Raw genomic sequence first — 13,979 nt, forward strand, 5'->3', positions numbered from 1 at the left:
GAGATAATGTATGTACTCTGCTTTGTACAGAGCCTAGTACCTAGAAGCACTTAATAATTGTAGACAACATGATTATTTTTATCTGTATTTACTGAGTTCCTGCTGTGTGCCAGGTATTGTCCTGGGTATTGGGATATAGGGCTTCCCAGGTGGCGCTAGTGGTAAAGAACTTACCTGCCAGTGCAAGAGATGTAAGAAATGCAGATTCGATCCCTGGGTCAGAAAGAGCCCCTGGAAGAAGGCATGGGAATCCATTCCAGTATTCTTGCCTGGAGAATCCCACGGACAGAGGAGCCTGGCAGGCTGCAGTCCATAGGATCACACAGAGTCAGACACAACTGAAGCGGCTTTGCACGCATGCACACATTGGGGATATAAAGGTGAAGACACAGTCCTTGTCTCAGGGATGTCATAGTCTAGTAGTAGGGACCAACTTGGATATAGAAAAATTAGAAGACCAACATAATAGAAGAACTATTAACCTTGACTACTTCGGAGTGTGCAAGAATATTTTCTTTCCAGTTGATATCCTCATATCATAAATATAGATTCCTTTATAATAAAAATTAATGATGATTACAATATAGGGTAGTAGATGCCATATTTCAGATGTGTATGCAGTGCTATAAGAACAGGGAAGCAGAAGGGGGAAACTCTCTCATCAGGAAGCCCTTGCATCTTTGCCGATTTTCCCCAGTTTCCTAAGCTATACATCTTTGCAGAAAGCCTGCCCAAAATAATATGCTGATCAGGTGGTATACAGACTAAAGACTATCCATGAAATGGTAGCTGTCCCTCTTTATATGGATACATAGCTCTCTGACACAACCATTTTGGCCTTCCAAGATTTTGTGTTTTGCAAAACTTCTTTCTTCTTGAGTAATACTGAGTAAGCTGAGGGTGGAATGACTTTCAAACATCACTCTGTGAGACACCTACCCATTGTTATGAATATGGGGGTTGCCTGGTCCATTTCTGTTCACACCTCACAAGACCACCGGGCAACTCAAAGGGTGACTGAAGTCTAGCCTGGGATGGGCCCTAGAGCTTCAAGAACTAGAGAAGAGACGTTGAAACTTCTCTGGAGGTTTTTTCGTCTTCCCCTTGTTTACCCCTACACAGTTAGAAACTCTTAAAACGCTGGAAGCAGTCTCCATAATCCAGGTTCCAGTAGTTCCATAGCCTAATGAAAGTGTTAGTGAAAGTGCTAGTCGCCCCAGTCGTGTCTGACTCTTTGCAACCCCAGGGACTGTAGCCTGCCAGGCTCCTCTGTCTGTGGGATTTTCCAGGCAAGAATACTGGACTAGGTAGCCATTCTTTCTCTAGGGGATCTTCCCAACCCAGGGATCGAAACCAAATCTCCCGTGTTGCAAGCAGATTCTTTAGCATCTGAGCCACCAGGGAAGCCTCTACCATCTAATTTAGGGATTGAAATCCCTGTTTTGTTTTCAAGCTGATTGTCAACTTAGACTTGACTTTTGGGTTTCTCATAGTTTGTTTGTTTACTTGCTTTTGAAGTGAATTTATCAACATTTAAGTTTAGAACTCTCTACTATTGCTGTAGCCCATTTAAGGAGAAACGTTTCCCCCAAATCAGAAACGTTTCCTAATACCACATGTCCAGTTTTCTTACTGTGGTATCAAACTAGAGCAAAATTGTATATAATTTTTTTCTTATCTGTTTTCTTAGCTTTCAAAGTAATTTGTGTTTAAAATGAAAAATGAATAAGCTTATTGCCATAATTTAGTTGTGCTGAATTGTTTGGCCATAACTTTTGTGGTGATGGAGACCAGATTTATGAGCTGTGGGATCTGTTCTGTTTGGATCTGACAGCTGGCTCCATTAAATATCTTGGAGCTTTTTACTTTGCATGGGGATGGTTGGGAGGGTGGGAACAGCAGTGGAAGAAAGCAGTCCACTTTATTTAATGTTCTGCATTTGTTTACTGGCTCCAATCATAACACTGTGCAGCTGTTTGAACAGCTGCCTTTTGATTTCCTTTTGTTTACTGTTTAGGTTTATTAAGCTTGTCCTTAATACCTGCTTACTGTCTGCTTTTTAACTAGCTTTTGTACTTTATAAAATATATTTTACTATATACCAGTCTCTTTTGGTCTAGGCATGCTTTGATGATCTACAAAGTTAATTCACTAAAAAGAAAAAAAAAGTTTTTTTTAATTCCATAGGTCATACAGAAAGCAGCCTATTCTTGATTTCTTGTTGTCCCTTAGCTTTATATTTTAGTTAAATATTTTAAAATTTGGTAAATAAATTGCATTTCAAAATTAAGTCCAAATTTCACTCATGATAACCACCATTTATGTTAACTTTCTAAGCCTGCCAACAGGTAACTTAGTCTACATACTCCAGATAGTTTTTAAAAAGTTGTCAGACTAGTTGTAAAGTCTGTGAATTTTGTTTTAACAAATGTCTCTGAGCAACCTGGATACCTAGGAGATATATATTTACACAGAGAGAGCAAAAATAAATATTATATTTATTTGTCAGTCTTATTATTTTGGAGAAGGAAATGGCAACCCACTCTAGTATTCTTGCCTGGAAAATCCCATGGACAGAGGAGACTGGTGGGCTACGGTCCATGGGGTCGCAGAGTCGGACACAACTGAGCCACTTCACTTTCACTTATTATTTAGCCTATTCAGACATACTAAAAATTTATTCATCATTGTGGGAATTTTATTCTCTTTACAGGTGAGGGACTTGTCCATTGCTTATATGCTGGTGACATTAACTTATCTCTATATTGGAGTCCTGGTTTTTGCTTCATTTCCTTCACCACCATTATCCAAAGATTGTATAGAGCAGGTAAGGCACTGTGTACCCTCTCTGTGTGATTGTTTACACCTTCATATCTGCAAAGCAAGCAGTGTGATACAGTAGCAATGTATACTACCAGACAGGCCTGGGTTTGAATCCAGTCTCTTCTATTTACCATACATGTGGGAATTCAGGCACCTTCCCCGTTCTTTGTGAGCTTCAGTTTCCTCTTCCATTAAATATCATAATAGATACTCCATAGATTTTAGAAGGTCTCTCAGAAAACCTTCTGTCTGCTGGTACCTGTGGTACTCAAATAAATGATTCCTGTTATTTGCTTCTTATTTTTCTGTGTGTGTGGATAATTATGCTAGTAGCAGTCTTGAATTTATAAACCCTCACAGAGACTATATTCAGTTCCCTGATTTTCTAAAGTCCAGATCTGGAAATGTCCTGAATAAACTGGTTTCTTAATTCATCAGTCCCTGATAATAGATTTGACACTCATTTTGGTACTAGGTGGCAAGCATAAAAGCAAAGAAAAACTATTTCTAGCCTATTATACAGAGTGAAGTAAGCCAGAAAGAAAAACAGCAATACAGTATACTAACGCATATATATGGAATTTAGAAAGATGGTAACAATAACCCTGTGTACAAGACAGCAAAACAGACACTGATGTATAGAACAGTCTTATGGACTCTGTGGGAGAGGGAGAGGGTGGGGAGATTTGGGAGAATGGCATTGAAACATGTAAAATATCATGTATGAAACGAGTTGCCAGTCCAGGTTCGATGCACCATACTGGATGTTTGGGGCTGGTGCACTGGGACGACCCAGAGGGATGGTGTGGGGAGGGAGGAGGGTTCAGGATGGGGAGCACATGTATACCTGTGGCGGATTCATTTTGATATTTGGCAAAACTAATACAATTATGTAAAGTTTAAAAATAAAATTTAAAAAAAAAAAGAGAGAGGAAGAGACAGAAAGAATAAAAGAAACATTCTTTTACTAAAAGGCTGCCATAAATAATATTATTTGATTTGACCCATCATAAACCTGGGAATAGCATAATCTCTAGTTTTATGTAACTGAAGAAGTTCTCAGAGAAAGTAGCATTCACAGGTGATTTTCATTCTAGTCAGAAGAAATTCCTCTAAGAGTGTGGTGGAGTACAAAATATGATTTATTACCTATGAATTATAAAGTTATTTCAGCATAATAGTGGTAATAATGTTCTCATCTCTTCAAGATAAATAGATTTGACTTATTGCTCCTTTGATAGTTTGAAATGTTCTCTTGATTTCCTTGATTCCAAAAGTTCTTTGGCAGCCAAATGTTTGCTGAAAATTCCCCTGATATGAAAAATCCCATATAAAGCCCACTCCCTTGGGAATAAGAATATCTGTGGTATTTGTATTTGAAAGGGAAAAAAAATCTGAGTGATTGGCTTTCTTTTTCTTAGATGCCAAATGAAAATGGAGAACAGAATCATGAAAGGAAGTAGAAAAAATTTCTTTTCTATTTATTGATAGACTATAGATAATAGTGATAGTAATAGATATACTCTCACTTTATTCTATAATCTTTAAAAATGCTACAGTGCATCAGAGGAGAAAAAATAAGAGAATTATTGAGAATGAAATAGCATTGAATTAGCTATTTAAATTTATTGAAACAAATTTATACTTAAACCTCATATACTAACAGAGCAGTAGTTCTCAAACTATCAGTGGTAAATAAGGTCTTATTTGTTGTTGTTTCAATGTCAAATGAATTGCAGATTGATACTTTTGTAAAACAAAAATATGCCAATGTCGAATTTCTTTAAGTTTCTAAATACTTACTTTTAATTTCTGTACTTAGCTATTGAAGAGTAATAGTTAGCAAATAGTTTGTGAACGGGCGCCAGCCCACAAAACCATGCAATTTGAGTGGCACCTGTGTTCAAAATAAGCAAAAAACTCCATTTTATAAATTTGTATATATTGAATTTGACTTGTGACATTACTTTATTGTCTTTCTTGGATTAGAACTTTTTAGACAACTTCCCTAGCAGTGACATCCTGTCCTTCATTGCAAGAATATTCCTGCTGTTCCAGATGATGACTGTGTATCCACTTCTAGGCTACTTGGCTCGCGTCCAGCTACTGGGTCATGTCTTCGGTGACGTTTATCCTAGGTAAGGGCTCTTCTCTTGACCAGCAAGATGTGCCAAGCAACAAATGACTGTGCAAACAGGTCAGTTTAAAATGTGACTGATCCTTTTGCTATGAAACTTTGCCTAATGAAAATGATTACTAAGGATAGACCTTTGGTGTTCTTTTCCCAGAAGTGCTTTAAAAATAGAAGCCGCTCCCTTGTCCAGAATGATTTAAAGTTAATTCCTGCCCATGTAGTTATGTTAGCTCTGATATCAGCTATATTTATCTTGTGATTTAGTTGCTATTAATCTACTCTTTGCCAAGAAGTTAGTAGTATGTAGTAGTACCTGTGTTAGTAATGTATGGCTAATGAGAAGCAACTCATTTAGTTATTGGTATTTACTTGTATATTTATTACCAGTCATGCAGTTTTACATAAACAATAATGGTTTAGGATTGAACGTGAGATACATAGCAAGTTTAAATTATTATTTGCTTCTGTAACGATTGCTATAATTTTTAATCTCTTATTGGCGATGAAAGAGTTTGAGTCCTCTTGAAAAATCTGTTCAAAGCTAGTCACCCTTATCCAAGAGAAGTTTCTATTTACTGAAACTTCCTTGTGGGCCCCTGGTTAATGCCTACTCTTACATTAAGTTTTATTATAGATTATTCTAGTAAAAAGTACCTTGGAGAAGGCAATGGCACCCCACTCCAGTACTTTTGCCTGGAAAATCCCATGGACAGAGGAGCCTGGTGGGCTGCAGTCCATGGGGTCGCTAAGAGTCAGACACGACTGAGCGACTTCACTTTGACTTTTCACTTTCATGCACTGGAGGAGGAAATGGCAACCCACTCCAGTGTTCTTGCCTGGAGAATCCCAGGGACGGGGGAGCCTGGTGGGCTGCCGTCTGTGGGGTCGCACAGAGTCAGACACGACTGAAGCGACTTAGCAGCAGAAGCAGCAGTAAAAAGTACCTAGTCCTAACCTATTTTATTGGGAATAAATTATCTTAAATGAAGAAAGCTTTTGGATAAAATTTGAAAAAAGTTACACTTGCTGTAACCAACTAAACGAGTGGTCTTAACCAGTTTATTTGAAGTAAAGTAATGCAGTCTTTCCCCTCATTTAACAAATAATTGGTTATAAGTATGTAGTTTTAAAAACAAAAAACTTTTAAAAGCCAACGTCAAGAGTTACCAAGCCTCTGGCCTTGACAACAGCAGCAACTACAGTTCTCACATTGGATTTCAGTAAATGTAAGAATCCTATTGTGTTTATATGCCCTGCCGTATTTACTAATAAATACATTTTAAGTCATAGATGAAAAAAAAATTCTAGGTAAATGCATTATTCCTGTTTTCTGCTGTTATTTTGCATAATGTTGGCTGTTAGAATGTTTTCTCTTCTTGGAAAAAGTCTGGAATTTCCCTCTTTCATTCAGATTACATTTCTTCCCCTACCATCAGGAACACATCATTTATCCTACAGTTGCAAGTACTCTGCACACTGCATACTTTGGAGCATACTTTTTGATCTCAGGACCCCTTTACACTCTTAAGGTTTATTTGAGGACCCCCCAGGAACTTTAGTTTATGTGAGTTATATCCATCAATATTTAACACGAAAAATTAGAACCAAACTTTTAAAATGTTTATTAATTTACTTAAAAAGCAATAATAAAGCCATTACTTGTTAACATATAAATGATATTTTTGAAAACGAACAATTTCCAAAAAATTTTTTTACATTTCAAAACTCTTTAATGTCTGATTTGCTAGTAGATCATTGAATTATCCTATTTTCTACATTCATTCTGTTGTAATATGTAATTTTTATTTAAATATATGAAGAAGATACACCCTCCCATGGACACATAGTTGGAGCAAGAAGGAAGTACTTTTAATAGCCTTTCCAGATCACTGTGGGTATTTTTCTTTGCTACTGTGCCAAACCTTGACAGGTGGTAGTTTTTAAAAGTTAGTTGAATCTGAAACTCAGTTACATTAAAAGCCACTGGTTTGTCTTACAGTTTGTATCTTCTACCCATGTATGATTTTATAACATTAGGTTTAGTCATTTGGAAAATACTGGTTTACTGAGTTCTATAGATCTTCCAAATATTGACCCATTTCATTATATATTATCAAACCCCACTTTCGCTATTATCACCACCAGTTGCATTATAAAAGTCTTAGATATTGCAATACTGTCCCGCTCTCATGGTAGCAAATACCAGCTCTCCAAATTCTAATTTTTACTTGAAAGCTCAATGTTATCATTGGCAACACAAACTACCAGTTGTTTTTCTTGAAATGATAAGATCATATCATTTATTTTTAAGAAAATGTCTGTCACATACCCAGATCTAAAGAAACATAGTTTGTCTGTCTTTCAATTAAAAACGGTCTTTGGAAAAAACAGCACGGTTGTCCCCCAGTTCAGTTGCACAAGTGCTTTTCCTCGAGGCAGCCATTGTACTTCAGCATGCAGCAGATGTGCTGTATTATATACTTTCTATTTGATCATACAGAATATTAAAAAGATGTTTGTTCAGAGTATGAGATTTTGCACCACAACTAGAGAAAGCTCATGCACTGCAATGAAGAGCCCACGGGTCGCAGTGAAGACCCAGCGCATCCAAAAACAAACAAAAACAACACCGAAGTATGAGATTTAAAAAAACTAATAATTTTCAGTCCTTTAACAAGGACAATTTTTAATAAAACTTTTTTTTGAGAATGTTTGGCAGTAAAGAATACAGTATAGAATACAGAGATAGTTGCAGCTACCTCTATCCAATCTAAGGGGGCAGCAGTTTACCCACCATTGCTTTTGCAAAGCATGTTTTGTCTGACTGGAAAATAATTTTTACCTCAGAGCTTCCTGGAAGGGAATTGGAAACTTCCCTGAGGTTCGTGGTTACACTTTGAGAACCACTGCTTTGGAAAAATACACAAAATTGTTTCCTTTTACAATACAGAAATAACAGAGGCCCAGCCAATGTCTCAAAGCTCTGAAGCAATTTTAAGGTTGGAGTTTTTAGATAAATAGTAAGATCTAGAAGCCTGAATATCTTTGTAATTCATCAAGATACATGACTAACCATTTATTTGTATAAATAATTTTCCTCATTTTTAATTCTTTCTGTAATCTTTCCCAGGGATTAATTAACCTCTGATAACTTGGGCTCAAAATATTGCTTTGATATGTAACTTTGACTTTTAAGGATCATTTTGGGAGGAAATGGAGATATTTCTCAAGCATCACATTCCATCTACCATGTGATTATTTCTGTCCCAAAATTGATTTCACAAGCCTTGAATTGTTAACATCTAGTTCAATTTACTTAGCTGATATTCTACTCATGGTAAATACTGAATAGCTTTACGTGACTAAATCTGAAAAATAAAAACCTGCCCATTTTGCCTTTCCCTTGATAAAATTTATTTTTCTAATTATAAAAGTAAAATAATACTTTACAAAGGAATACTATAAAACATACGAAATTTATCAGGTGTAGAAATGAAGAAAAACTACCCCAAATCCCAAATTGTAACACAATCACTACTCCCTTATAGTGTATTTCTTTCTGATATTTTTTTCAAACATTTTAAGATTTTCTTGTGTAGTAAAAATCTAACTAGCTTTTTCCTCAAGTTGCCTAGATAGATTTTTACCATCTAGGTAACAGTGATTATATATTTTTAACATTTTAAAATGTTTCCATCAAGTAAATTGCTGCCCTGCCATATTTCTAGGATGCTTCTATCTTTTTACAAATCAGTTCAGTTCAGTCGCTCAGTCGTGTCCAACTCTTTGAGACCCCATGGACTGCAACACGCCAGGCTTCCCTGTCCATCACCAACTCCTGGAACTTGCTCAAATTCAATGTCCATCAAGTTGGTGATGCCATCCAACCGTCTCATCCTCCATTGTCCCCTTCTCCTCCTGCCTCCAGCATCAGGGTCTTTTCCAGTGAGTCAGTTCTTCGCATCAAGCGGCCAAAGTGTTGGTGCTTCAGCTTCAGCATCAGTCCTTCTAATGAATATTCAGGACTGATTTCCTTTAGGATTGACTGGTTTGATCTCCTTGCAGTCCAAGGGACTCTCAAGAGTCTTCTCCAACACTACAGTTTCAAAAGCATCAATTCTTTTTACAATTCAAAAGCAGCAGTTCTTTTTACAAATACCTTTATGTTAATAGTTTTTTAATTTTCTTATGATATTCCACCCAAATGGAATTACAGATGAAAGAATGTAAACCCTGATATACACGACCAGTTTGCTCCTACAGAATTTAATCTAGTTATATAATTGCAGGAAAGGGCCAATATCACTGTCCCACCACCAGTATTGAGTACTCCTGTTGCCTTCTATTTATGCTGTAATTTTATTGTCAAGTTTAAGACATTCTCATTTTAGAGATGATAGAAATGAATTTCATTCTCACATTGTTATAATTTGCCTGTTTTTATATTTTTTCTTTCTTCAAACTCTCTTCTCAACTTTTAGCATTTTCCACGTGTTGATTTTTAATCTGTTTATTGTGGGAGCTGGAGTGATCATGGCCTGTTTCTACCCAAACATAGGAGGAATCATAAGGTACTGCCTGTAAGGCAACTTTGCCCCTTTACATATTGGTCTTTATTTTTATGCTTTTCCTATTGTTGTTGTCTTAATATAATTGTTTAAAATTCCAGTGAGTATTTAAAATTGCTAACATTCAAGTGCAGTTCACTGGTGTCAGTGAAGGGGCTCTTTATCTTCCACTTTTGCTTATTCCTCACTCTAGAAGCACCATTTTCCTTAGCCTTAGGTACCTTCCCCTTCTCTTTTTCTCATAATTTTCCACTGTATTTATTTTTATCCAAAATAAAGTTATTTTTAATATGAAACATATAACTTCTTGGGGTACCTGTAAGGTCTCTAATATGTCAAGGCTATGTCCCAACTTTCTTAATCCATTTCTACTCAAGAACATATTTCAGTGTCAATTGTAGTCAGAAAGTTTAGATCCCAGATGGCTCTTTGCTTAATATCCATTCTCCGAATATATTGTGATAGATTGAGTAGACTGGGATTAAAGTTGTGACCTCAGATTCTCATGGAAAACTGAAATTTATAATGATCCAATTTTTCTTCCTTAACCTTGTAGAAAGCAGGACTGAGTTACTTTTTTTGAAGACCCTTTCCTATAAAAGTAGCGAAAGACAAAAGAGGAGACCTTTAGCCTGACACTTGTGAAATATAATGGATTTACAAGTTCCCTTTAAGCTGTTTATAAGGAAATTAAGTATAGGGAAGGAAAGAAGTAAGTGTAGGTTCCTCAGTCATGTGTTTAGGTATTTTTGTTACTATCTTTGATAATTATGCTGAATACCAACAAGACATTCATCTGTTCTCAGTCTTAAGCAGATGCTTGCAGTCCTTCAACAACTCAGAATTTATAATTAGTTTATAAAAGATCAAAGATAGGAAGCCTATCTCCAGATGTTTCTGAGGAAGTAGCCATAATCACTGAGATACAGAGGAACTACAGAGACTTGAGAGATGAATAAAAAACTCTGTCAAGCAGATGCTATAAAGATGAACAGGAAATAGTATTTTATATTAACTTAGCAAGTAAAATAAGTTTTAAACTCAGATGCTTTATGTCAACAACAAATGAATCAAAAATAATTTTATTGTAACATCCAATTGAGGACGGTTTAAATTAACCTATATTTACCATAATTGTAAATCAGAAAAATGCAGAATGATTATTAACCTAAAAACTTTTTTATTCTGCAGGTATTCAGGAGCAGCATGTGGCCTGGCCTTTGTATTCATATATCCATCTCTCATCTATATAATTTCCCTCCACCAAGAAGACCGTCTCACGTGGCCTAAATTAATCTTTCACGCTTTCATCATTATTTTGGGCCTGGCTAACCTGATTGTTCAGTTTTTTATGTGAAATAGTCAACTGCCTTCTCAAGATCTTTCATGGTATTTTGAACTTTGACAACGGTTCCACATAAATTCACTTGAAAATGCTGTTCTTGCTCTGACTGTAAATATTTTCCTAAGGTCATTTGATAACAAGGAAATAAGGGTCCATTAGTCAGTAATTATTATTAGAGTGGGGAAAAAGGCAGTAAGAGTGGTCTTAATCTCTTTACCTTTCTCATATTCACTCATCTCTTCATTCTCACTGTCTTTTCCAAGTAGAAACATATGCCTCTAGGAAAAATCATGCTAGGTTTTACTTTTAGAGACGTAAGGTGGGTAGGTTTATTTTGGCTACAATAAAGGTTCTCAGGGTGTCACAGCAACTGTATTGCCAGGTCCCATTTCTGTTTCAGTGATTCAGTTTCATTTTATTACTTGCTAGATCATTTCTTCAGTTTGCCCAAACCTTTACTGTTTTGGACAGTAAACCAAATACCTCATTTTTTAAAAAGTGTCCATGACATCAGTGTTAGTAGAATTCTTATGTGAGTCCTTAATATCTGTTTTTAAAACAGGAAAAAAAAATCTACAATGTTAATACAGACCCCATGGTTGTGAAACTTATACAAAATAAAGGAACTAGGGGAATTTGTTGCAGTCTGACTCCTCTTTGTTTCTGATCCAGTTCTAGTTCCCCAGCCCCAGTTTCCATAGGAACACGTATGGTTGCCCTCCAAGATCCAGTGGGCTCTTTTGCTTTTTTTGGATCCCTGAAGATTGCGTAGAATTTGATGACTGGACCAATGAGGAAGAGTGTAAGAAGCATGGAAGAGAGAGATGTATAAGGTGTTAAGGGAATAGAGAGGAGTCAGAAGGAGTGAGACCTCCTTAAAAGTATATTCTTTGCAGGGGGTGAAAGTGATTTCTTCAACACAGGAAAGGATTACTTCTGTTTAAAGTATGACCTCCAGAAGGAGACCACCCCCACACAGCTTACTTCTGTAATTGGCAATGTTAAAGTGTTAGGTACTCAGTCATGTCTGACTCTTTGCAACCCCGTGGACTGTAGCCTGCCAGGCTCCTCTGTCTTTGGAATTCTCCAGGCAAGAATACTGGAGTGGGTTGCCATTCCCTTCTCCAAGGCATCTTCCTGACCCAGGTATTGAACCTGGATCTCCTGCTCTGCAGGCAGATTATCTACCACTTGAGCCACCACAGAAGTAACTGACAGGGTAGAGGTTAAATCCCCATAAGAAAAGCTACTTGGATCTGAGAAAAGGATTAGGGAATCTAAATTCTTGTAATTAAAACTTCTCTTTTCCTTTCAAACTAAAAGTTAAACCAAAATCCAAATCCATGTCTTCCATGTAATGAAACTTCTATGTTCAGCTGGAAAAGGTAGTTTTCTCTGATTTTATGGTCACATTAAACAGTACTGTGTTAATACCCAATTCCAAAATAATACATAAATTTGTTATTTCCTTCCTATGAGAAAAACAGATGAAATGTTTTTTTAAACCTGGTAAAGAGCCCCATATTCAAGACCAGCTATTCTTTCTTTCAGCAGAGGTTTCTGTCTAGTCCACAGACCCGTACCTACAATGATGACCTATATTGCCTAAGCATTAGTACTCAGTAGTGTCTGACTCTTTGCAACCCCATGGACTGTAGCCTGCCAGGCTCCAATCTTCGTGGGATTCTCCTGGGCAAGAATACTGGAGTGGGTAGCCATTTCCTTCTCCAAGGGATCTTCCTGACTCAGGTGTCGAACCTGAGTCTCCTGCATTGCAGGCAGATGTCTTTACCATCTGAGCCATTAATACACCATATATTACCTAAGCTCTTTTTTAAAAAGTCTGTTTATGAAAATTCTCCAACATACACGAAAGTAGGGAAAAAAAATGACAAATTCCTCATATACTCATCCCCTACATTTAGTACAGTAATTATAAGACTTTGCCATTGCTCACCTATCCCCCAGTTTTTCTTTTCCACTGAAACTTTCTAAAGTCAATCTTGGAAGTTATGTCATTTCATCTCTATAAACCTTAATATGCACTAGTAGTCCCTTCAACGTAGTTATGTTTATTGAATGAGACGGTCTTTCTAAAGTTTTTGTTTGTTTTTAGCAAAAACTGCTGGTAGATTCTAAGGATTAGAAAAATCTGCATTAAATATCTGGATCTTTGTGTTAACCTCTCTCAGAACAGGAGTATAAGATGGGAGAAAGTGTGTCTGTGCCTGAGCATCTTTGTGACTTGAGAGTTTTGTTCAGTTGGAGACACAGGAATCAAAAACCAGACCTTGAGAGATCCCTGTTTATCCCGTTTCCTCCCTTGTCTTTAAAAACATGAGAGACAAACTTGCATTGCCTTTTTTCAATGAAGTTAAAACACTGGAATGTTTTAACACATAGAAAAAATGATTTGTTTTTCCCATTTAATAAAGTGAATATGAAAGTGAATATATTATTTATTAAACTAAAAACCAATGTGGATATTTGCTTTTTGTTTTCTTTGAGAGATTTGCTAATTCAGAACTTCCAAAACCCTATGTTAGATTTATGCTGAGTGACTTTGCCTCCTTAGGTTTTTCTTTACAAAGCCAGCTCCTTTGGCCTGGTGATTAGCTTGGTTGGAACATTCTTTGTGTGAGTCTGTGTGTCCTGGCTCACACATTAGAATGATGAGATAAGGTCCATTCCAATCATTCTACAATGAATTTTAGACCTTTTTCTACTGTCATCTCTTTGAATTTTCTAATTAAAATTTCTTTTACTTTTTGCTCTGATGTGATTTATTTTAGTTTCTTTGAATTTAGCTTAGTTAACACATAATCAAGGACATTTTAAAACTTAAGTGTTTGGAGAGCTCTTCCTTGGAAAGGCTCTGGATGAATATGTAGTATCCTAATACTAAGCCAGAAAAAAACAAAGAAATATGCTTTGACATCTGACATGTGTGGGTATTCATCCAAAACCTGTTTCATCTTCACACCCAAAGAATGCAGTGGAGGAAAGAATAAACTTACCCATAAAAGAGACTGTTTTAGAGGGAAATATTCACTTTATTTACCCTAAATATACTTTGCAAATACAATGCAAACTCTAAATGGAGAGACAG

At 36.4% G+C, this 13,979-nt stretch overlaps 1 protein-coding gene across 15 annotated transcripts in view; it reads left to right on the forward strand.

Annotated features, from left to right (window-relative positions):
* The window catches only part of SLC38A9 (solute carrier family 38 member 9), a 97,979-nt gene extending 84,340 nt beyond the window's left edge, over window positions 1-13,639 (forward strand). For 14 of the 15 annotated variants that reach the window (XM_070774676.1, XM_070774668.1, XM_019982998.2 and 11 more), the window contains 4 exons: window positions 2,714-2,827; window positions 4,813-4,961; window positions 9,439-9,528; window positions 10,717-13,639. In XM_070774676.1, coding sequence (XP_070630777.1) covers window positions 2,714-2,827; window positions 4,813-4,961; window positions 9,439-9,528; window positions 10,717-10,882 — 519 coding nt within the window. In that variant the 3' untranslated portion in view covers window positions 10,883-13,639. Of the gene's footprint in view, window positions 1-2,713; window positions 2,828-4,812; window positions 5,021-9,438; window positions 9,529-10,716 lie in introns of all 15 variants that reach the window. The other variant, XR_011562424.1, reaches the window with a different exon arrangement.
* Window positions 13,640-13,979: the final 340 nt, after the last annotated feature.

This window comes from Bos indicus, chromosome 20, assembly GCF_029378745.1.
Source record: "Bos indicus isolate NIAB-ARS_2022 breed Sahiwal x Tharparkar chromosome 20, NIAB-ARS_B.indTharparkar_mat_pri_1.0, whole genome shotgun sequence".
In the NCBI taxonomy this organism is placed as follows: Eukaryota; Metazoa; Chordata; class Mammalia; order Artiodactyla; family Bovidae; genus Bos; species Bos indicus.